The sequence below is a fragment of the Macaca thibetana genome, chromosome 6 (genome assembly GCF_024542745.1).
Source record: "Macaca thibetana thibetana isolate TM-01 chromosome 6, ASM2454274v1, whole genome shotgun sequence".
In the NCBI taxonomy this organism is placed as follows: domain Eukaryota; kingdom Metazoa; phylum Chordata; class Mammalia; order Primates; family Cercopithecidae; genus Macaca; species Macaca thibetana.
The window spans coordinates 72,329,314-72,355,417 of record NC_065583.1 but is presented as its reverse complement, the minus strand read 5'-3'; the positions used below and the strand labels follow the sequence as shown (position 1 = coordinate 72,355,417).

Below are 26,104 nucleotides of genomic sequence, written 5' to 3'. Positions count from 1 at the left end.
GTGGGAGTTGGGGAAAAGCCACACCGTGATATATTATCTTATTCTTTGCCATTCTTAGCATAATGACCTTTTTCAAATACTGTCTCTTCAAGGTGCACTAAAGGCTTTTGAGTACTTGTCATACATAAACACTGAGTGCAAAGATCAAGAGAAAGTAATATGTAAGATTAAAAATAGGAAAAATAGGAGAGGTGGCTTAAAGTAAGATGCTGAATGTTGTTAATGTATTCCTCTTACAGCTTCATTGTTTATAAAAGGTTCATTATTTAAATATCCTTTTCAAATAGTGTCTGTAGGATGCTTTTGTAAGTAATATTTGTAGATTTAAAATTAGGAGGCCATAAAAATCTTGAAATATTTTAAGTTCAGGGGTATATATGCAGATTTGTTAGATTGGTAAACTTGTGTCATGGGGGTTTAATTGTACAGAGTATTTTGTCACCCTATTAAGTCTAGTACTCACTAGACTTAGTAGGTTATTTTTCCTGACCCTCTCCCTCCTCCCACCCTTCATAAGCCCCAGTGTTTGTTGTTCCCCTCTATGTATCCACGTGTTCTCATCATTTAGCTTCCACTTATAAGCAAGAACATGCGGCATTTGGTTTTCTCTTCCTGCGTTAGTTTGCTAAAGATGTTCCTTCAAAGGACATGATCTCATTCCTTTTTCAGCTGCATTCTGTATATTTAGGGCATTTAGGTTGATTCCATGTCTTTGCTATTGTGAATAGTGAGGCAGTGAATCTATGCATACATGTGTATTTATGGTAGAATGATTTTACTCCTTTGGGTATATGCCCATATATTAGACCCCAGTGCAACCCCAATGTGATTGCTGGGTCTAATGGTAGCTCTGTTTCTAGGTCTTTGAGGAATCGCCACACTGTCTTCCACAATTATTGAACTATTTACACTCCAACCAACAGTGTATAAACCTTCCTTTCTCTCTACAACCTCACTAGCATCTGTTACTGACTTTTTAATAATAGCCATTCTGACTGGTATGAGATGGTATCTCGTTATGGTTTTAATTTGCATTTCTCTAATTATCAATGATGTTGAGTTTTTCATATGCTTGTTGACCATATATATGTTGTCTTTTGAAGAGTCTGTTCATGTCCTTTACCTACTTTTTAACAGAGTTTTTTTTTTCTTGTAAATGTTTTTTAGTGGTCTAAAGTATGTATGTACTTTTTCAGGAATGCTTTACTTTCAAGTCTTTTTTTACTGTTAATAGCTTTTAAAACTCAAATAGGGTGTAAAAATGAGTAACATTTCATAGTATAACTCAATCTGTTTCATAAGAGTTCTTTCTTTTGAAAGACTTGGTCGTTATAATCCCTTAAGACAGTCATATCATTACTTTATTTGGATATTAATAGAAACGCCATTTTTTTCCATGGGATAATATCTTTAAAATAAAATGCAAAAATAGTTTATTGAATTTTACTTGTACTGTTTTACAAAAAAAAAAAAAAAGGCCAAATGAAAAGTGTAAGTGCCATCTAGATCCTGTTTAGTATTAGAAAAGGCTACAGTAGAGCCTCACACTCCCCAGCAAGCCTTTCTCTCTCACAAATACAGTCCACAAGGGTGCTGGTCTTATGGAAATGATTGAACAAAAAGCCCACCAAAATAATTTTTAAAAAGCAGAAAACTTATCCTCAGAAGCATTTTAATACATTTATTTTCTGGAGTTTAACCTAAATTTGACTGCGTGGCCCCTGTTTTGCAATCCCATGTAAAGAAATCCACAGTAACATGCCATCTCAAGTTCTTTATTAGTAACACCCTTAACTTTATAATTTTATATAGTTACAAATAGATATTTACTGAGGAAAAATAACAGATTCACACAAAGACTTGCTTATGACTATTATATATTTATAAGAATCTTAAGGTGCCTTACTATTTTTTTTTTTTTTTTTTTTTTTTTTTTTTTTTTTTTTTTTTTTTTTTTTTTTTTTTTTTTTTGAGGCGGAGTCTCGCTCTGTCGCCCAGGCTGGAGTGCAGTGGCTTGATCTCGGCTCACTGCAAGCTCCGCCTCCCGGGTTCCCGCCATTCTCCTGCCTCAGCCTCCCGAGTAGCTGGGACTACAGGCGCTGCCACCACGCCCGGCTAATTTTTTTGTATTTTTAGTGGAGACAGAGTTTCATTGTGTTAGCCAGGATGGTCTCGATCTCCTGACCTCGTGATCCGCCCGTCTCGGCCTCCCAAAGTGCTGGGATTACAGGCTTGAGCCACCGCGCCCGGCCGCCTTACTATTTTTTAAATCACTTTTATTTCTCTATAAATACAAAATGCACCAATTTTAAGGTACAGTTTGATGAGTCTTGCCAAATATGTATAGTCATGTAATCATTACCACACTTCCATCATCCCCAAAAGTTCCGTTGCACTGTTTTGTAGTCAGTACCCTTTACCTATCTCTGGCCCTAGGGAACCACTCATCTGTCACTGTAGCTTAGACGTTTCTAAAATTTCTTTTAGATCAAGCTATGCAGTATGTTTTGTCCTAGCTTTTTTTTTTTTTTTAACTTATGATGCTTTTCAGATCTATCCATGTTATTGCGTATGTTAGTTTATGCTTTTTTATTTCAGAGTATTTCATTGTATGAATGTATTACAGTTTGTTTTCCAATCTCCAGCTGATAAACAGGTGGGTTATTTCCAGTTTAGGGCCATTACAAAGAAAGCTGCTCTGAATAGTCATATGTAAGTCTTTGTGTCAGTGTGTTATTTTTCTTGAGAAAATATCTAGGTGACTGTCTGGGTTCTATGTAAAAAATTTGCATTTAGCTTTGTAAGAAACTACTAAACTGTTTTCCAAAATGGTTGTTCCACTTTATGTGCTCACCAACAATGTATGACAGCTGCTATTTCTTCATGTCTTTGTCAACACTTGTTACGGTCAGTCTTGAGTTTGTCATTCTGGTGGGTATGCAGTGATATCTCATTGTGGTTTACATTTTTTTAAATTAGAGACAGGATCCCACTATGTTGCCCAGGCTGGTCTTGAACTCCTGTGCTCAATCCTCCCTGCCTCGGCTTCCCACAGTGCTGGAATTACAGGCATAAGCTACTGCACCTGGCCTAAAAAAAATTGAATAAAATATTAAACATATTTTTTAAAAAACATTTCTGCTACTTAGTATATTCTTTGATCATCTAACATAAATATGATTTGGAATATAAGGAAAACCTTAAACTATTCTGAATGTCTGATAGGGTTTTAGACAATAACTTCATGGCAGTTTGATGAGGTTTATATGTCTATTCTATAGCTAATAGATTATGAAAACATTCAGAAAGTAAAGTGAATTCCTTATTGCCTAATGGTTGTTTTGCATCTTGTTGAATTAGTAGTCAGTCACCCAAATACCTAAGCTGCGCAAAACCTAAACCAGTTAACATTTAAAAATAATGTTTGAGATTATAGCTGGAAAGTCCTAGTAGATTGGCTCATTCTTTCTCAGAGACACATTTGCTCCCAGTAAGGTATTTTCAGAGGCCTTCATCAGCCTTGCTTCAAATAAGCTGAGCAGCGAAGCAGACACAACTTCCCCAAAATGACATCAGTGCCTATTTAATAATTAGACCACACACTGGTATAGTGTGTTATTCAATAATTACTGATTGTTTTCACATGGATGGAATTTGCATGACCCTGTCTTCCATTAGTGATAGTATTAAGATAGTCCAAGGTGGCCTCCATTTTCCTTTACTATTGTTAACTAAGTTGCTCTTTGCTTAGGAGGAGGTCCTCTGGTCCCTGTTTGATACTTGCTTCTAATGCTACCTACTCCATTTGTGCTGATATTGCTGACATTCCACCTATTACATGTTTTATATATTGCTCCTTTCTGAATCATGTCTATGTCTGTATTGAATTGTGCTTCTTTTATTCTTGCTCTTACAATGTGTCTTGATTCTTGTTGTTTTCACTATATTTGCTGCATTTGCCATTTAGTATCATTAACATATCTTTTTCATGAATTCTACCTTTTAGAAATACGGTTCTTTTTATTCTAATTGATGCCTTTTCCTCAAATTACATTTCCTGATAGCAATATTGTCACACCTTCTGTTTGGTAGCATATACGTCTTACCAGTCTTGCCTTTTACATCCTAATCCTTATTTTCATGTATGTGAACAGGAGAGCAACTTTGGCATATTTTTACTTTTTACTTCCTTCCTTCCACTTGGCATGTTGACGCCATCTAAAATTTTGTCTCCATTTTCTAAACAGATGAATCAACAATTATGTAGTGATAATTGTCTTACTTCTTTGCTTCTGTTTTTTGCTCCCCACTTCTTCCCCTTTTGTAGATTCCCTTTTTACATTATAAGGAATAGATCCTTGAGTAATTCTTTTTTATGTGTACTATTTGATGATGTATTATTTAACTAGGTCCTATCAGAGGAGCATAAAAGTTCCATGAGGACATAAATTCTTGTCTTTTGTTGTTCCCTGCCTTGCCTAGAACAGTGCCTGGCAAGTAGTAAGTGCTACATATATATTTTTTGAATGAATAAATTTTTTATGGAAACAATTATAAATTGTCTATCACATGTTACTACTTTCTGACACCAGGTATATCCCTCACACTTACATGTGACCTTTATTGATGACCCAGGGTCATCATTATCTCTATATTGCTCTAATTCGAGTACCTCTAAATTAAATGGTTTCAATATGCCAGGTTTAAATTTTTCTTCTCTTTATATCAGACTAAAAGCGGTAGTACAGAAACTTGGGACAGGGTAGAACCCTTGGGGCATGGCATTTGCTGGCACCAGAGGTATTCCAAGAAGCAGTGCCTAGAAGATATTAACAAAAGACCATCAGATCCACAGAGGAAGAAAACGAGACAACATGAATTTCGGAGGGAGAAACTATCCTCAGATCAGGGAAGGACCACTTTCAGGGAAATGAAGTGCACACCACACAGGTGGGAGGAGGGAACTGGTATATATATGTCTCACAGACTCAGTGTTATGTACATGTTGACCAGAGTTGGAGAAAATCGGTGACTATTCATGAGGGAAATCAGGCACTTGCATAGTGGATGGTAAACATATGTAACGTACATCCCACGTTCACTCTATGGTGGCATTTTAGTATTAAAGTAAAGTGGGACGTGGCTCTTCGTGCCCTATAATTCACCTTTTTTGACATAAAGACAATTTGTGTGCAGCCTTCAGCTGACTGAAACTGGCTGTCTATCAATAAACAATGTTTATAAAACAGGTCCTCTTCCAATTTGAGTTATGGCAGGACCACAAGGCAGGGGGAAGGGGTTGTCAGCTGGCATCCAGCAGTCTGTCAGGGTTGGTTGGGAAAATTTCCAGCTATAGTTGTTTCAGCAATGCTTCTCAGGAGCTGGTTTCTGCTTGATTACAGGAAAACTTATGGCATAACATTGGGACCAACCCCTCATCCTACTAGCCATGAGATTTTTTTCTTTTTTTTCATTTTCTCATGTTAGCCACAGGGTTTCCATCTTGTCTGTCTGTTGGGGTATATTTTAACAGAGATATGACTTAATAGCCTGGCAGATGTCGGTGCAGCAAAGCTGGGAAGAGGGAAAATTTAGGTTTGTAACTCATAACAATCCAGTTAAAACGAATTCAAAGTTGGAGAAGCCAAGACAGAAGACATTATTACACCAATGAGAAGGCACCTGCAACAGCTTTCTATCAGGTGTGAATGAGAAAGAAGCAGGTAATTAGCTTCGTTCCCTCCCTGAACAGTGATCATTTTTCTTCCATCTCTAACCCCAACTCTGCCCATTCTTACTGTTGAGCTATCATTTGCACTATTAATAAATATGTTGTATCAGTTATCTATTGATTCATAAAATACCACCCCAAAGTATTTTTTCTTATAGTATAGTGTCTCAAAGTATAATGTCTTAACACACAACTTTATTTTCTTATTGTTCTGTCAGTTTGGGTTAACAGTTTGTGCTGGGCTCAGCTGAATGGTGTTCCACTGTTCTACCCAGGAATCTTTTTTGTGGCTTCAGTCATCAGTAACCTTACCAGTGCTGGAGAGTATAACATACCCTCACACTTACATGTCTGGGCCCTTTATGCTGGCTGTAGGTTGAGTCCCTCTCATCCAACGTGGTTTCTCACCTGGGCTTCTTTACATGGTATTAGGAATGTTCCAGAAAGACAAAAGTTGGAAGCTGCAAGGTATCTTGTGGCCTACACTCCAGAACTTCATACCGTCACTTCCACCACATTCTGCTAGGTTAGCCTAGATACAAAAGGGTGGAGAAATACAAAATGTTATGGCTTCATTTTTCATACCACAACTGTCTCTGAGAGCCTACCTCTGAACATTACCTTCAAACTTGAAATTTTCAATATTGCAATTTATGGGTTTGCATAACTGTCTCTTCTTATGGAATTGAACTCTTTGGGAAGGAATTAGTTTATCTGTATCTACAGTATATAGCAGAGGACTTGCTATGAGTAAGATCTCAATAAATGAATGGTGTGCCAGCTGGTTGATATGTACATACATATACATGAATGAATATCCTGTTTTACATGGCTAAATTCTGTGTGATTATAAGATTAACAGAAATGGTACTTTGCAAAAACTCCAAAGTAAACTGGAAGTATGTCTATTCCATTTTAAAATAGTAAGGGTTTTTGTGTATCTGTCAGTCAATAACCATAGATTGCTGTGTTCCTAGAACATACAAATTCATCTGCATAATAGAGACTTAGTAATGTTTCCTGATTCAGTTCCCAGATCAAATAACCAGAAATGATTGTCTCTTTTCTCCACCATCATTGTCAAACATTTTGGACATTTTGTAGTCCAAGTTACGTTTTGTCTTTGGCATGTATTTAAGGTCAGATTCATTACCATTTGTGCCAAAATAACAAGGTCTTAAAAGTGGTTGCAAATATAGACTCTAATTACTTTGTAACTACGGTTCTTAAACCTTATGTCAGATTTCCTGAGAGCCTTCTGCCAGAATTGGAGTTAACAATGAATGCAACTATATTGCCTGATGGTAAAAATAGCCTACTAGTTCTGCCCCAGTGTAACCTTACCCTATCTGAATGGGAATGGTCTGAGGGGGAGGTACTTGCTGGACTAGGATTGTTGCCTAGAGTCTAGACAAGCAGGATAGTCAAACCTAATGTCCCTTCCAAAGGTAGAAAAGTTTCAGTATGAATGAACAGAAGGAAAAACAGTAGCTGAGGGTAAAGAAATGAACAAATGGGTTATATGACAGAAATCCAATATTATATTACCTTAAAAGAGGCTCAGAGCAAGAGATGACATTGTCTTTTAACTTAATTATACCAAATGCCTGAAAGAGTGAACCTGTATATTTTCTGAGACTACTCCTGCTTTGGAAGCCTGCAAACCTGAGTGGCCTCACTCTGGGAGTATATTCATACAACATGATGAACTGGACACATTACAGTATTAATGACTAAATGAATTCTAGTAATGTCCCAGTATCTTGTAAGTTATATATCCTTTGGATGTAACAGATCCCGTTAGAAGACTGGGAGTTGACTGTGATATTGTGAAATATATATTTGGTCTTTGTCCCCTTTTCCTGGCATAAATGATGTCTTTTTATATGCTAATGAGTTGACTGACAGCTGGCAACCCCTTGGGAGCTTCAGGATGGGGCCTGGTCACCAGAAAGACCAAGGCATGACTGGAGGGTTGGGACTTTTGTCTCCATCCCCCAATCTCTGGGGAGGGAAGGAGGGCTGAAGGTAAATTAGTCACCAGTAGTTTAATCAATTATGCCTGTGTAATGAAGCCTGCATAAAAACTCAAAAGGACAGTGTTTCCAGAGCTTCCAGATAGCTAAAGATGAGGCAGGTTCTGGAGGGCAGCACACCCAGAGAGGGCATGGAAGCCCCTTCCCCATACCTCTTCATTTGTATTGTTTATCATAAACTGGCATGTTGAAAAAATATTTTGAATAATCTAAAAGGCCTACTACCTAATAGCACTAAAATGACCATTTGATATTTCATAGAATTCTAAAATCCTATGTCCTAGTTCTTACAAAAGTAATTCACTGAATTTCACCAAGATCCTATGATACCCACTTGCCTCCATTGCTGTACACTGTTGCCGAATGCTGTTAAGCAGCTATCATATTTTTCTTCTCGTAATTTGGAAAGTGCTATAAATTTGCCAGAATTCTTCCAAACCCTTCAGGCATTATAAATTTTACATTTATATAAATTATTTTGTCCACCAGACACTTTTATGTAACTGTGGTCTGCAAGTTAGTAAAAGTAAATTTCATTAAGAGACCAAAAGGACACATGTATATGCGAAGTTAATATTTGCTCAGACAAGTAATCCTTCATGAATGCACAATGCACATTTTTTATGAATTACATCAAAGAATCACGAATGAATAACAACTCATCATAGAAGGACATTTGGTGAATATTTTAGGTAAATATTTTTAAAAACCTTTATCTTGTAGAACTACAAGAAAAGTAGCTATGCATATGAAATCAAGTCTTAATACCATAAAGTCTTATCAAACATAATGCAGAATTAAAATTGAACAAAGATAAAGCAAGCTTTCCTGACTATGGAAAGAAAATATATAGAGACAGAAAAGAAATTGAATTTTAGATCTTTGTTTAAAGATAAAAATGAATTATTGTAAAATAGACCTGTATTCATAACTTAGACTCTATTTCAGTTTTGTACACTGCAAGCAATCATAGGACTGAAGGGAAATTTATTATAAAGTCACCTGGGATATTACTTCATAAACATAGAAAGCAACATTAGAAATTGAAATGGGAATAATGAAAATTTCATTTTAAAAGAGTGTAAATGGGAGGCAAAGAAGGAACTGTTGAGATACGTAAAAGAAAGTCATTACTTCTTTTGAATTCCTATAAATACTGAAAACTGTTTTCCATTAACAGAATAGTGGTGCTACAATAAATGTATTTCCCCTTTGTATGTAGGGACCAAAACTATTCTAAAAATGCTTTTTGTGATAATATGCCAGATGAGGAGTTTGCCATCTGCCACCCAGGAGTGTGGCCTAGGAGTCAGACATCCCCAAACCAGAGGTAAATGTGCAAGCTGATCATAGAGCTGTCTGGTTGGGAGAATTTAGTGTCATTATTGACACTCTTGGTAAAGTACAAAGTCAGTGGCATCCCTTGTACAAAGAAGAAAATCCTACAAAGAGTTAACCACTGCAGATGATTCAGTATCTAAATCTAGGTGCATTCCACTATAATTAGGGTGTATTTGTTCATTAGTAGCTGAACATTTTGCAGACTATAAAAATTTAAATGTTCCTGAGGCTCATTATGGCACCTTGTGCATCACAGATTACGCAGTTGCTCTGTATCTTTATGTGCCTCTTATATCTTAATTTAGGTCTTAGTGTGACTATGTATATCACTTCATGAAATTATAAACGATAACAAATGATTATAGAGGAATTGTTATATGCCCTTATAGAAAATAGAATAGAAAAAATGCATATTTTAGTCCTCCCAATATATTCTTATTCCATAGCCTAAGTACCAAGTCAGGGGATTTATTTCATTAATCTTAAATGGGAAAGAAAATAATTCCCAGGAACAAAATGGCAGAAATCTATCTACTCAGGGATTAAAGAGTATAACTTTTATCAAGATAAAATGAATAGTATTTCAAAGAAACCAAAAGAACACTCAACACTGTGGAAAACAAAGAACTAGGGCTTTGGAGCAAGATAGATTCCATACTCAGTCACCAGCTATGTGATGTTGGGCAAGTTATTTAATCTCTGAGCCTGTTTCTGTAACCATATACAAAGACATGTATGCCTCTGAGTGTGATTGTTAGGATTAGGGATAATAGGTTAAGTTCCTAGCATTGTGCCTAACACATAATAGGTGTCAATCAATGGTTGCCAATATTCTTACAGGATTGGGAAATGTGATTTCTTGGTTGTAACCCACAGTTATTCAGCGAAGGCAAGCCAGAGGATACATGCATTGTTATAGTAGAGCTCCTGGGTAGTGGAACTCTTCTAACTTACCCTCTGAGTGTGACTTGCATTCATTAGCTGCTGACACCCACTGTTGTACTGGCAACATGGAAAACTCTTTGCCAGGGCCATCTACCACCTCTGTGAGGCTAGATTCATCTGGCTACTTACAGGAAGACAATGCCTTTAACCTGGAGTGTACAGAATGTTAGAGTTGAAAGGGTCATATGCTGGCCACCAGCTGGTGCACCATGGACCCCTGGTTCCTCCAAATTACTGCAAGTGTTCCAAGTGTCTATCCAGCATCATCTGATACAGAATAATGTCTGTATATGTCTATCTATATGCACTATTCTTTTATTGGCATGATTAGTAGAGTGTAAATTCACTTCAAAACATTGTCAAATTCTTAGTAGCTTTTCGTCATGTTGTATTTTTGCTGTCAGCCATTATAAAACATGACATCTGGGTTGATGTGTGGTGCAAAGGATCATAAAATTGTTTGACATTATTCAGCAGCCCTCATGCTCAGAAATCAAGAACTGGTGCTCTCATTTCCAAGGTCCAGGAAAATGTGGAACATATAAGCTTATATAGCTTTAAGAAAAAACTGAGTGAAAACTGTACTAATCCCTAGTCCAGAACTTCCAACAATGCAAATGTTTGCATCATTGCTTATGGAAAAAATCTGTGGAAGTATGTAGTGTACAGATTAGTATGCATGAAGTTGAGTATTGAAAGAGCATGGGTTATATGAAAGACATTTAAAAGGGTATCTGGCACATATAAAGCACTCAATAAATGATAGCCATTATCATGATGGCTATTCAGTAAGGAGTGGTTTTGTCACTTTTTTCTGTCTGTTGCTCAGGTAACTTATTGCATCCAAGTATAACATTTTAAGTTATGTTTTTTGTCACTCAGTCAAGTACTTCATAGTCTCAGTATTTTCACTTCATAGTCTCAGAATGGGAGTGGGTGTATATTTTTTAAATCTCTCTTCCAGAAGTCTTTTAGGAGTAGAGGCTATCGCCATCAATACTAAGGCTAACTTCTGAGCCAGGTCCTTGTAGTGCATTTTATTGTAGCCTCAGACAGCTAGTGGCCTTTAATTTGTTTAAGACAAAGCTCAGTTTTGTTATTAAATTGCCCAGTAAAATTTGATATGTTTCTGTGAACTGAAGAGATGAAAACATTTACTTAAATGTTTTTAATCTGTACCCCCACCAAGTTCCTCTAGACTAGAATCTTAAGAGGTTTAACAATAGATCAATATTTATTTAAAATTTGTGCCTGGAGATTTGATATCTCATTTCACAATGTGGCCCACAGGTGATAGGGAGCGGACAACACTGACTGAGAGAGATTTATATCTGAATATACAAATTTAGCACCTATTTCATAAACTATAAACCATCCAGATTAATCACAATAATCAAATGCAAAGAAAGGTCCCCTTGGGTTTTTGGGGTAATTTTAAGACAAGCTTTATCACTGTGTGTTTGGTTCCGAGTTATCTTCAACATTCATATTTAGTATGAGTTCCCTTGCTTTATCTAGGAATATGATTTCTAAGCTAAAGAAAAGAATATGTGGAATTTGCACTTGTACATGTCCAACCAGAATTCTCTTATAGGGAAGTCGCCCAAGGAAATGAGATAAAAGATCCAAAAGCGGCAAGCACTTCTCTGTGCTGAGCATGGCCATTTTAAGGAAAGCCAGATGACTAACAGTGTTTTCCATAATTGATTCCCATTCAGTCAGCTGTATCAGGCAACAACTTGGTTGTTTCGTGTTCCAGCCATCAGGCAGCAACCTCATTGAAGGGAATCACCACAGGCCTCTGTTTCTCCAGAGAGAGAAACCTTCCTCCACTATAGTAAATGGACTCAGTGGTTGAGGCATCCAAGCCACCAGTGGGATCTTCCTCTGCTATTGAGAAGAAATAACCTGGTATAGAATAAATACATCAGGGCCTAGCCCTATACAAATTTTTTATAAGTTACGTCTGCATTGTTGCCCCCACCCAGTGCTCTGTCATACCCTTCAGAATTCACCCAGTGCCCAAATTGACTATTCCTTAAAAGCCTACTTCATGCCTCACCCAAGCCTGCTCTGCTCAACCAGTTTTCCCTTATTATTTCCCACTGTCAGAACATATCAGCCCTGTCCTCCTAATCCCTTAAGACTTTGATGTCTATTCGATTATCTATTCAAATAATTTATGCTAAAATATGAGTAAGTGGTATATTTATGCTAAAATATGAGTACTCCCCACAAGTAACATATTTGCATTTTAACAGTGGCTTTAAGTAAATGAGAGGACTCAAATATTATGTATTCTGAGTGTCCTGACAGGTAGCAGGAGAGAAGCTTCAAGAATAAGCAGTCATTTGCTCTCACAATAAATATCTGCAGGGCATTGAACCAACCCTGAACAAAAAAGCACAAATTATGCTCTCACTCTACATCAGTTGATAGCTGCATTCAAAGAGGCGGGACTTCTGTTTTCTTCCTCCCAGAAGTCTGTGGCACTGGAACAATTCTTCAAAGAAAGAGAACAGACACATTTTAATAATGGTACTAATTCCACAGTTTTACAGCTGCAGGCTTCCTTTGGGGCCTCTTTTAGAAATAAGTGCCCCATCAGTAATGGGCACAGAAGTTACCAGAGAGAGGTATGAAGTGTGGTAAAGAAGGTTGCAAAGGGAAGAGAAGAGATGAGGAACAGTATGATGAATGGAAAACAGAGTGAAATCAGCAGTGCACTGAAAATGAGAAATGTAGGGAGATTTCATATATATGTATTTTGTTCAAAAGAAATAATAAGGTAGATTCTGAAATGGAAATAAGCAACCTCTGACATGCAGAAGAAGCTGGGTAGCCATTTATTTTTTGGTCAATCTCTGATCCCATTACTTACAGCTAAATAGTGGCTATGGTATTGCCTTGTTTTTGTTTTTGTTTTTTATAAAAGCGCTCAACATACCACCTCTGTTGCCAAAGACACCCCACCTGGCCCAACCTCAGTTTCCTGGTGTGCTCTAAGAGACAGCTTATGGTTCCATTTCTGTGACTGTGTGCAAAATTTTGCAAGAAACAGGCAGTCCTACTCTCCTTCATCAGGACACTCATATATTGTTTCAAAGCAGTTGGTGACATTTGGCTGCTTATTAGAAAACAGATTTTTATATGTGTATATATAGGCTGTTTGTTTTGTTGTTTTTTAGGGGACAGGGAGGGAGTTTGAAGTGTCACCTCCTTTCCTAAAGGTCATCCATTTTGCCTCTTACTTAAAATTCAGAAGTTATAGCCATTGGCCATGGGTTAAGGTGTGTGTCATTTGATTACATTCTGAAAGAGAATTATTAGCTATATTGAGAAGCATTATAGTAAGTGGCTAAAATTACAGACTCTGGAGCTGTGTTGCTGGGATTCAATGTCTGCTTTCCTCCACTTACTAGCTTTGTGACCTTGGGCAAGTTGATTAACTTCCTGGGCTTCGGTTTTATCATCTATAGGAATGGAGATCATAAGTACAGTAATTTCTGAGTGACTTAACATATGAAAAGTGCTTCAAATAGTACCCGGCATACAGTAAAATACTATTTACGTTGGTTTTAGGAGAACTAAACTGACTGTCTTTTATATTCATATGATGAGAAAATTATCAAATAGTTGAATCTAATCAGAAACCGGAAGGAGGCAGATTTCCTGATGCATTGTTTCTGAGGCTAAATTCAAGTCTTCCTATGATGAACTTACAGTTTTATATCTGTATGTGACTAACATTTATTGACACTGACTACTTTCTGTTTAAGTGGTTTACATATTTAATTCTCACAAAAACCTCATGTTGTAGGTACAATTATTATCCCCATTTCACAAATGAGAAAACTAAAGCTAAGAGTAAGTAAATTTCCAAACCTCCAAGAGCTAATAAGCGATATAATACTAAAAAGTTGATGCTTTTACCATGTATAAAAATGGATTGAAGACTTAACATAAGACCTGAAACTATAAAACTACTTCAGAAAACATAGGAGAAATGCTTCAGGACACTGGTCTAGGCAAAGGTTTTATAGCTAACATGACTTCAAAAGCACAGGCAACTAAAACAAAAATAGACAAATGGGACTATATTAAATTAAAAAGCTTCTGCACAGCAAAGGAAACAATCAGCATAGTGAAGAGACAACCTGTAGAATGGGAGAAAATATTTGCAAACTGTTCATCTGACAAGGGACTAAAATCTAGAATATCCAAGAAATTCAAACAGCTCAACACTAATCATTAGGGAAATGCAAATCAAAACCACAGTGAGATATCATTTCACCCCAGTTAGAATGGCTATCATCAAAAGACAACACCAGATGCAGCATCTCATGCCTGCAATTCCAGCACTTCGGGAGGCCAAGGCAGGAGAATCACATGAATGTGGGAGATGGAGGCTGCAGTGAGCCGACATCGTGCCACTGCACTCCAGCCCGGGCGACAGAGCAAGATTCCATCTCAAAAAAAAAAAAAAAAAGACAAAAGACAAATATCAAATGCTGGCAAGGATGCAGAGAAAAGAAGCTCTTATACACTGTTGCTGGGAATGTCAATTAATATACATATTATGGAAAACAGTGGGGAAGTTTCTTAAAAAAAACTAAGAGTAGAACATATGATCCAGCAGATTTGTCCAAAGGAAAGAAACTCAGTATATCAAAGGGATATGTATATTTATTAAAGCATTCTTCACAATAGCAAAGATAAGGAATCAACCTAAATGCCCATCAACAAAGAAAATGTGGTGTGTATACATACACGATGGAATACTGTTTACCTGTTTAAAAAGAATGAAATCCTGTCATTTGCATCAACATGGATAAGCCTGGAGTACATCATGTTAAGCAAAATAAGTCAGGCATAGAAAGATAAATACTGCATGTTGTCACTCATGTGGGAGCTAAAAAAAAATCAAGCTTGTGGAGGAAGAGAGTAGAATTGTAAGGTACAGGAACTGGGAAGGGTAGAGAGGTGGGGAGGATGGAAAGAGATTGGGTTAGTAGATACCAAAATTATAGCTAGATAGAAAGAGTTCTGGTGTTCTGCAGCAGTGTAGAATGAATAAGGTTAATTTATTCTATATTCTCAAGAAGCCAGAAGGGAAGATTTCACTGTTCGTGACACAAATGATAAATGTTTGAGATTATAGATATGCTAATTACCCTGATTTGATCATTACATATTTTTTTACACATATCAAAATATCACTGTCCCATAAATATGTACAATTATTATATGTCAACTAAGAATAATAGGGGAAAGAAGTAACAGAACCATATACTCGCAATTGTCAACAACAAAAAAAAAGTAAATAAATCTGCCAAGCAGTACACTTGGCCTGCATGGAGGAAATTATTAACATTTTCTGAAGGACATCAAATGATATTAGAATAAATGTCAGAACAAGAACTGTACAATTAGGTTTGTAAACAAATATATACATGTGGTACAAAGTTTATATAATAAGAATGTATCTAAATTTATATCAATAAGTCAAATGGAATTGGCAAAGTCTGATGGGAAACGTTTGGTCACATTTTTTGTGTTTAAATTTTTAAAGAACATGTATCTGTGTATAAGTGATATAAAAATTAGAAAATAATGTAATTCATATATTTTTAAAAGTTGGTGCATTTAACTACTGCAGTGTGCCCCAAATATGCTTGCAGCTAACTACCTAAATACAGTTTGTATAAGATAATTCTCCCCTTTTTGTCAGAATATAGTAGAGCAAATGAAGTATGCTTCATTTATTCCTCACTCCCTGGGTTGTTGGTTTTATACCATGTTTCAGCCAGAATCAGGAAACTCCAGGGCCTTAAAGAGGTTTTCTCCTCATAAGTGCTAGTAGTTATTTGTGGCTCAGTATTATCCAGACCCAATGGGAATAGTTTTTATTTAAAAAAAAAAAAAAAAAAGCAAATATTTCTCTAACTCGTTTTTTACATGAGGAATAAATCCCGACTTTGTAGAATCATAGTAGCGAGTAAACAATGCTTGGGGCAAAATAGCATTGCAAAGGAGAACACTGGCTCAGCCTCATGGTGATTCCTGGCTTACTGTAGGGCATGCTCTAAGAGTGAACGTAGCCACAGAACAAGATGTGCACCATTGTGCTTTCTAGACAGTGAAGAAAATTTACTCATCTCCATTGCCTGCTGGCCTTGGCGTTCCTGTAACTGCTCTCTGTTCTTATTTAATCCTTAATTAGCCTGTCTCATATTATGTATGAGTTGGAGGACACCTCTGGTGCACACTCAGAAGTTTGAATCTTCAAATAAGATTACTAGGCACACATAAGTGGAACATTTCCATCTCCTTTTAGCAGTGAGCAGCATTTGCTGTTATATCCCTCTGCCTGTGGTGAGATATGGCTATCTCTGATACCTCGGGTGAATGACAACACCAGCCTATTATGAGATTTCTCACCTCTGAATTCCTGTAGGATTTGCAGTCTGTAACACACAGGTTCACACTGATTGTTCTCTGGCAGTTTTATGTGTGAAGAGGCTGGGAGTACTAGTGTGTCTCCCAAAGTGTGACTCAGTACTGGACAATAGTAGGCTTAATAAAGAAGAGAATAGAGAGGAAAGGAGGAAGAAAGGTGTGTGATTGCCTTATCTCCCAAATTAGATTGTTGGCTTCTTAGCCCAGACACCATATCCTTTATTCTGTCTCCTTTAATACTTATTAGAATATTTGGCAAACTGAGTATACAGTGCATGCTTATGGCATAAAGGCCTAAGGTTTTATTTAATGCATAGATTATCTCAAAAAGATCCCATTTCCACTCACTTGAACTAAATGCAGCCCAAAGGAAAAAGCATTTTCTGTAAATGGTATTGAAATTTTATTTACACTGAATTGAGATATCTCTAAATTAGTTTTAGATTGGCCTCTCATAGAACTGTAATCCTCATTTCAGAGAACAAATCTCTAAACTGGTGGTGCAATGAAGATAGTTATGACAACAGAAGTGTATGTAGCTATAAAACATAGATATTACTCTAATGAAAGTACTAACAATGAAATCCTGTACATGACTAAAGCATTGCAGTGACTAAAAACTCATTCTGACCAAGGGTGATGGCATTTGGCCCACTGACTAGAGTTGGGAGGTGCATACTACCTTGCCATTGTACCTCTGCCAAAAAAATTAGTTGATTATACATATGTGGGTGTGTTTGTAGATCCTCTCTGTTCTATTCAATTGAGCTATAAACGTTTCTACCAATGCTAAACTCTATTGAGAACTATAGCTTTCTAGTGGAATTTGAAATCAGGTTAGGTAAGTCCTACAACTTTGTACACCTTTCTTAAAATTACTTTATTGTAGAACCCTTCATTTCCATATACATTTTAGACTCCATTTATCTAGTTCTACAGCACATCAGCCAGAATTTTTGGTTGTGAGTGCATTAAATCTATACATTAATTTGGGAAGAATTGCCATATTAATATTCACATATTTATGATTTTTTTCAGTGAAGTTTTGTAGTTTGAAGTATAAAGGACTTGTCTTTTGTTAGATTTATTTTTAGGTATTTGCCTTATTGGTACTACTGTAAATGGAATTTATTTTCCAATTGTTTGCTGCTTACAAGAATACTTTGTGTATTTTTGCAACCTTGTAAAATTCATTAATTCTAGTTCTTGTTATAAACATTCCCAAAGATTTTCTATGTAAAAAACATCACATTTTCAAATTGAAAATGACATAAGGGAACACATGAAAAACTGAGAGGCAGATATCAGAAAAGAAGTAAAATTATTTCCAAGAGATCCCTTTGACTAGAACTGGTGAAAACAGGTATCCTTGCTTTGACCTCAATAGAAAACAATTTAGCCTTTCACCATTTAAGTGTGTAATGTTAGAGATTTAACTGTTTGTATATGCCCTTTGTCAGGTTAAATAAATTCCTTAGTATTTCTAGATTGTTGAGTTTTATCAGTGGGTTTGAATTTTTGTCCATTGCTTTTTCTGCATCAGTTGGAATTATCAAGTTTTTCCCTCCTATATTCTGTTACTCTAGTGAATAACACTGATTACTTTTAAAATGTTAAACCAACCTTGTGTTACTAGGACAAGCTCCACTTGGTTATATGTAATTCTTTTTATATATGACTGTAACCGTAAGTTCCACATCTGTGGATTCAACCATCCAGAGAGAGTTTTTTTTAAAATAGATGGTTGTGTCTGTACTAAACATATATAGACTTCCAACAACTATTACATAGCATTTACAATGTATTATAAGTAATCTAGAGATGATCTAAAGTATACAGGAGATTTAAAGTATACAGGAGCATGTGCATATGGCAAATCTACACCATTTTATATCAGGGATTTGAGCATCCTTGGATTTTGGTATCTGAGGGGGGTCCTGGAACCAATCATGGATCCCAAGGGATGGCTGTATATGAATTTGGTTATTGAATGTCCTCCCCAAAGAAAGACTTTGGAAGATTAGAGTGGTCAGGAAAGAACTCTCTGAAAAGAGAATGTTTGGGCTAAGAATGAATGAAGAGGAGCCAGCTATGCAAAACTGGAAGAACACTGGAGGCAAAGGGGAACACTAGAGTGCAAAAGGTATACAGTGCAACAAGCTTGCCTCATTTAGGGGACTTGTCCTGCATTTGGGGACAAAAAGAAGCCCAGTATGGCTGGGATATAGTAAGTGATAGGGAGACTGGACAAGATGAGGTGGATGAGAGAGAGACAGGGCCAGATGCAGCAGAAAAAGAGTTGCCAACCTCTCTGGTACCTCAGCCACTTTCCAACCTTTGGGAAGCCCTAAGAATTGTCTACCAGAGTCTACTCAGTATCTGCTAGGCACATGCAGCTATTTAAATGTAATTAACTAAAAGTATATAAAATGAAAAATTCCGTTTCTTGGTCACACTAACCACATTGCAGGTGTCCAGTAGCACATGTGGCAGATGGCTCCTTTATTGGACAGTGCTGCTCTAGGAAAGCCAAAGGAGAAGTAATGCCAAGTTTGCTTAGCCTCTCCTCTGTAATTTTCTCTTTTAAAGCTAGAATCAGTGTTTTTCTATTTAAATGGAAATATATGTGGCACCTAGAAAACTAGCATGTGGCCTATTCCATATGCATATGTTCTCATGGATGTTTTTCACCTAGGACAGAAAAGATGAGGAGGACTGGTAAATCACAAGCATTCTTAACCTCATTATAAATACATTGCAAATGTAAAAATGCAAAGTGTGGAAATCATGAATGTGAAAGTGGCTTTCAATTTATTTTAATAGGCATTTTCTATGTCTCATTGTAACCTAGGGACCTTGCTGCAAGAAACTGCCTGGTGGGTGAAAATAATGTTCTGAAAATCAGTGACTTTGGAATGTCTCGTCAAGAGGATGGTGGAGTGTATTCATCTTCTGGCTTAAAGCAAATTCCCATTAAATGGACAGCACCAGAAGCTCTTAATTATGGTAAGAATAGACCACTTTTTTTTTCTTGGTAAAAATGAATGGCATCAGCACAAAACATTCACAAGCAAAATTTACAGGGGTAGCACAGAATGCAAGTTAGAATGATTTAAGGATCAACACAAATGAGTGAATTTCATACCTTTTAATTTGTTGAAATTATTGATTAGATTTCTATATGTAATATTGCTATATTAAAAAGGTAGATATAAGTACTTTTAAATATGACTGTACATCTGAGAAGGTTTTTAATACCAAAAAATGACTTTGTAATAGATTATACACAGAGTAAGTGTTGCTGTGGCTCTGGATCATTTCTTTCAAATGTCTTATAATTGGTCCAATAACCTCATCTAATGTTAGGTTCCTAAAATATTAAGTCAATCAGTTCTGTAGGTTCTCACTCTGAAATTGATGTGGTTTCTTAGTATCTCAGTCTGTGAAACTGATATAAATCTTGAGCAAAGAAGGAGATGGGAATTATATTTTAAAACAGCAGGGATTTTTTTCACTTGAATTTTTATGTGTCATTGTAATTGGAAATAAATATAACTTGCATTATCTGTGGTTGGGATGAAATGGGCCATAACAAGATGAATGACAACTCAAGAATTTAAGAGAAAAAAAAAAAAGAGTGTGCTTTAAGTGAAATTAGAAATTACATTTTCATTGAGGGAAGCAGCATATAAGCCATGGCTTGGTGAGTGGGTATGGTATGTTTTGAATAAAAATGTAAAATGATTCTTTGTTGATTTAAAATGAAATATTACCTCATTATGGGAACTAATTTGTAAAGCATTTATAAATGCCTTAATTTAATTCCTAAATTAGAGAAAGCTTTTTTAAAAAAATTGAGGTGAAATTCACATACCGTAAAGTTAATTACTTTAAAGTGAACAAGCATTGGCATTTAGTACAACCGACAATGTTGTATAACCAGTACCTCTAGTTTCAAAACATTTTCATCATTCCAAAATAAAACCCTGTCCCCAGTAAGCATTCTCCCCTCATTTCTTCCATCCTCTCGCCCCCTAGTAGCCACCAATCTGCCTTATCCCCTCATTTCTTCCATCCTCTCGCCCCCTAGTAGCCACCAATCTGCCTTCTCCCCTCATTTCTTCCATCCTCTCGCCCCCTAGTAGCCACCAATCTGCCTTTTATTTCTGTGGATTTAGCTCTTCTGGGAATTTCATACAAATGGAATTATATAATATGTGATATCTTGTGTCTTGGCTTATTTTACTTAGCATAAGATTTTTGAGGTTCATCCATGTCGTATCATGTATCAGTACTTCGTTCCTTTTTAGGACTGAATAATTCACTGTATGGATATACAACCATTTATTTATCCATTTTTGTATATTTGGGCAGTTTTCAGTTATTCTGTGTATTTACTAGAAGTCATGATAATTTTACATTTAACTTTTTGAGGAACCACCAAATGTTTTCCAGATAAAGTTTTGAATGGAATTGGTTTGGAAGTTGATTGGGGCTGACCCAGCTACCACAGATACTAACCCTCACTCTTAGTTTGTCTTTCAGTATGTCAGCAAGAGAGGTTCTTACGAGCTTTCTAGTGACTACAAGCCAGTTCCACTATTCCTTAGAATCTAGAGAAAATGGCAGACCTGCTGTTTTCTATAGTGATTCCTCTCTGCGGTGATTTTTATTATTAACTCTAGGGTCAGATTATATTACTAAGGGGAATGATCACAGGATAAAAGATTATAATACTCATATTTACACAAAGGTTTTTGTTAAATGACAAAACATTTCAAGCACTAAGGAAGCTGTAACTGGGTTTCGGAGTCCTTAAAGTCTTACCAGTAAAATCCAACTCTAGAATTTGCTCTTAACTCTGTTTGCCAGATTTTCTGTGTTATATAGCCTTTAAAAGTCCTCTTACTCTTAAACAGTTTTGCCAAGTAAAATTCTGCCTCTTGATCACAGTGTATTTTTTGAATTTCAAGCTGACTAAAGTGTTGTATTTACAAATTAAAGTTTCAATTCTGGATATATCTAACAGCCAGACCTAAAGCATTTTAAGTAATAAGGACAAGTCTAAGGAGTTTTTAAAATTGAGACAGGGTCTTACTTTGTCACCCAGGCTGGAGTGCGACGGCGTAATCATGGCTCACTGCAGCCTCAACCTCCAGGGCTCAAGCGATCCTCCCACCTCGGCCTCTGGAGTAGCTGGGACTGCAGGCATGAGCCACTGCGCCCAGTCTCTGAAGATCCTTGATCTATAGTGAGGGACTTTTTGTAGTAGCCTTTAGTAAATTTTATAAAACATAGAACAATTTAGATGACAAGGAAGGAGAGATTTTGATATAGGAGACGTTTGTAGTATTTATTGCCCAGTCCAATGAGAGAGCTCCTGAAAGACTCTACAGGCCTTCTCCTAGCAACCCAGAGAAGTTTAGTTTCCACAGACTAAAATTACTGAAGATTGACTCTAAATCCTAGTGTGGTTTTTTTTTTTTTTTTTTCTGAGATGGGGTTTTGCTGTCTCCCAGGCTGGAGTGCAGCAGTGCGATCTAAGCTCACTGCAACCTCTGCCTTCTGGGTTCAAGCAATTCTCCTGTCTCAGCCTCCCCAGTAGCTGGGACTACAGGTGCCCGCCACCACACCCAGCTAATTTTTTACTTTTAGTAGAGACAGGGTTTCACTGTATTGGTCAGGCTGGTCTCAAACTCCTGACCTCAGGTGATCCACCCGCCTCAGCCTCCCAAGGTGCTGGGATTACAGGCGTGAGCCACCGTGCCCAATCCAATACTTCTTTCATATGTGAAAGTAGTATATATTCTTTCTTCACTCTTGTCTCAGAATGGGTGAAACACTCAAGTCTCCCATGTAGTATGGGGTTGGGGTAGATGAAAGAAACCTCCAGTCCAAGGAACCTCTCTGAAACTTAGGGCCATAGAGCCATGATCATGCCACTATACTCCAGCCTGGGCAACAGAGTGAGACCCTGTCTCAAGAAAAGTGGGGAGTGGGACATAGAATTGAACCTGTTGTCACTGCTTTATCATAAGTGTTGTTTTTGTATATTTGGCTTTAAAAAAAAAAGCAATACTAAAGGGCCTTCCCAGCCCTATTGCTAGCCAGATCATTGTCCTTCCTAGATGAAAATACTCTTGATACAGTCTCATACTTTTCTCATAAATGGCTGAGAAATCTTTTTGTATATGTCTCTCTCATATACTTTTTTTTAAAAAAATACAAAATGGTAGAATACTCAAAGCCTATTTGGCATGTATTGCTACCATCCTTATTGACAGCTGTCACCAAAGGTACTGTTCTTATAAAGGGAAAATAGAATATTGATCTCCAACTAAGAAATCATCTATTTATCATCAATTATTGAACAGAAATTTTCCTTTTGTCACCTGGGTATTTGGAGCTGATATATCCTCTAATTAGTTATATTAGCATGATGTAACTAAGTACTGTGAAATGGGAGGGAGGCAGAATTTTTAGTGAGCAGATTTCCCAACCAGTTATGCCATTAGTTGCATGACCCTGGCAAGCCATCTACTACTCTACGTAATTTCCTAATTTGTAAGATAAGAACGATAGGACCTTTTCCCTATAGAGTATTGTGAAGATCAAATGAGACATAGAAAAGTAGCAAAATTCTATACAATTGTAAGTTACTCTTGGTCTGTTAAAATTACCCAACAAAACCAGGTTCAAAGATCCAGGTTTAAGAGCTAGGTTATAAGCTTTCACATCTGAAGTGTGATCTTGGTTTATATGTAATATATGTCTTTATTGATCTCTGCCCAGATACCTTACAAAATAAGATACAAGTCTGTATAACCGACATTTTCTTAAAGAATTAGTCTTAACTTGTAGCCATAGAATGACTTTCATTAAAAGTATTAAATTACTGAATGCCAAGCATGAAACGAGTTGATAGGCAGACAAGAAAATTAATCTTCCTCCCAAGAATGTCCATAATTACTGTCTACTAAGAAGGAAGCTAATTCACACAGCCGGAGCTGATAATCAGTTAGTACAACCCCACTCTGATGTCAGAGCCGTTATTATGGCAGGCATACTTTTGTTTTCACTAAGTACCTTTTTTTTTTTTTTTTTTTTTTAAGAAAGGCCATCCTATTTTAAAGTAACTTGACAGTTTTGGAGGAGGAGCATTTATAAATCCTGCAGTGGCGGAGTTAAGACAGGAAACTACCTGAGGGATAGAAAATGAAATAATTTAAGAAATCTTTAACACCACTGTAAATGGAGTTTAGTTATGATAGTATATGTAAAAGTAAGTGAAAAATACAAATATGTTGGGAACATCTTGGAAACTCGCTTCTTGGAGAGGCTGGAGATTGGAAAAGACTGATCCACTTCCCCTCGTTGATTAGAAGATACCTTGTGCTGGTTTGTATTCCTGTGCTTCTCTAGGAGACTACCAAAAACATTCTAAGAGCTAAGCTCATATAGCTCAGTAAAACAGGCGCACCCAGATATTTCAACAAAACAGGGCACCATGTAATTTAAAGACGTTTTTATTAGCCAGCTATGTTAATTTCTACTGTTTAAAACACACAAAAATATTTTTCGTCAATGAAACTATCAGTGGAGAAAATGAGGCCTTTAAGCGTATAAGAACCTCTGTAAACAGCAATGAGTGAGAAATGAAGAAACTTGCCTCATTGCTTTACGTTTGTTTGTAATTTTAATGGAAAGAAAACGAAGCAGCGTAAGACAAAATTGCAGGAATCCAACTTGGTTAATCTCCTAGGATTGATACGTAAAAGCGTATATCTTTTTTGTATAAACCATCTATCTCATTCAGATACTCAGATATCACAGGGAAAGTAAGCTTGCACACTGGCTGAATATTAATTCTTGAGGGGAGGGAGAGTGATTTGGAAGCTGGTTTGATTAAACTAGCAGCCTGAAGAATATTTATTTAATTGGTAATATTACTAGACCTGGAATATAAAACCAGTAAAGAGAATAGGAAGACTGCATATCAACCTCCTTTGGTAAGTTTAAATACAGTCACGTATCGCTTAGGGATACACTCTGAGAAATGCGTCATTAGGCAGTTTCATCATTCCATGATCATAGGGTTTACTTACAGAAACCTAGATGATATAGCCTACTACATATCTAGGCTACAAACCCGTATAGCATGTTACTGTATTGAATACTACAGGTCATTTTAATGCAATGGTAAGTTTTTGTGTATCTAGACATAGAAAAGGTAATGTGTTATATGACATTACCATGGCTACCACATCAGTAGGCAATAGGAATTTTTCAGCTCCATTATAATAGGACCATTGTCATATATGTGCTCCATCATTGACCAAACATTATGTGGTGCGTGACTGACACAGACATACATAACAGGAAGGGTCGCTTACTTGTCTGCTGTGCCTCACTTGGTTGTGGTTGTTGTTCTCCTTCCAGGGAGATACAGTTCGGAGAGTGACGTGTGGAGCTTTGGCATCCTTCTCTGGGAGACCTTCAGCTTAGGGGTTTGTCCGTACCCTGGAATGACAAATCAACAAGCAAGAGAGCAAGTAGAAAGAGGTGAGCCAAATACATTCATTGTTAGTGTTCATGTCCAGCCCCAGGGGTAGGCGGTGCTTACAGTGTGTCTGCTTGAGGAGAGGGGGGTGTTAAATACTGTTTGGCTGTGTTATGAGACCATCTCTGGGGTTCAGAAGCAGATTTATCTAACATCTCTGCTCTTTACTTACATATCCAAACCGTTTAAAGGATTCCAATGCAAGAGAGAGGTATATAGGCTTTTCTTCCACCCTTTCCCTGTCTGGCAGGATTGTGCTGTTCACTGTCGTTAAGAGAAATAGGGTGGTGTTTCTCAAACTCTTGTATTCTATGCCAGATAAACCTCCTTTTAAATAATATTCCAAATTGAAATGTAGTTAGTCTTCAGGAAGTTTTTGAGAATGTGACAACATTGTAGCACTTCTGAAGAAACCCTTTGGGGTTCCTAGACCACGGATGGGAATAACTAAGCAATGGTGACATACTTGCATGCGCTTGTGTAGTGTACAGTCTCGACAAAAAGAAGCTCGTGATAAAATACAATGCCCTAATGTCTGGGCCCCAGTGAGGGGTGTGGGTGTAGAAATGGGTGTAGGAAGATGCCTTTCTAACTTCCTTCCTACGTTCTCTTACCTCTCACACACTACCCAATGCACTGCTGAAATACTGCCAACCAACAGACTGTAAAAGAATATGACTCATATTCATTTTTATTTCCCTATTGAATTCACATTTACAAAATCCTCATCTTCTCTTCATCTTGAAAAACATAGGTTGTAGAGATGATTTTTTAAAACTGCTCACGGCATCTAATTCTGAAAGTGAATACTTAGAGCAACTAAACTATGCATTTGTATGTATCTTACGTCAGACTTTCTGAGAAATGAACAAATAAAAAATGTTCTTTGAATTAGAAGTCTACAACTCTGTAATATTGAATTCTGCATCACCTGTAGAAAATAAAAAATCAGCTTCCCCAGAAATGGATGTTTTGTTTCCATATAACTACAGCATAAGGTACTAAAAGTTAATAACTGCATAATGCCCTGTG

The 26,104-nt window shown here is 36.8% G+C and overlaps 1 protein-coding gene and 1 long non-coding RNA gene across 11 annotated transcripts in view; one reads left to right on the top strand and one right to left on the bottom strand.

Annotated features, from left to right (window-relative positions):
• FER (FER tyrosine kinase) overlaps nucleotides 1-26,104 on the top strand; it is a 725,379-nt gene that overhangs the window by 689,942 nt on the left and 9,333 nt on the right. For all 10 annotated transcript variants that reach the window (XM_050794609.1, XM_050794604.1, XM_050794601.1 and 7 more), the window contains 2 exons: nucleotides 19,364-19,518; nucleotides 24,952-25,074. In XM_050794609.1, coding sequence (XP_050650566.1) covers nucleotides 19,364-19,518; nucleotides 24,952-25,074 — 278 coding nt within the window. The remainder of the gene's footprint in view (nucleotides 1-19,363; nucleotides 19,519-24,951; nucleotides 25,075-26,104) is intronic.
• LOC126957125 (uncharacterized) lies at nucleotides 6,084-25,001 on the bottom strand. Its single transcript, XR_007726662.1, has 3 exons — nucleotides 24,906-25,001; nucleotides 12,476-12,556; nucleotides 6,084-6,263 (listed from the first exon to the last, which is right to left on the bottom strand). It is a non-coding gene; the product is annotated as an uncharacterized LOC126957125 (long non-coding RNA).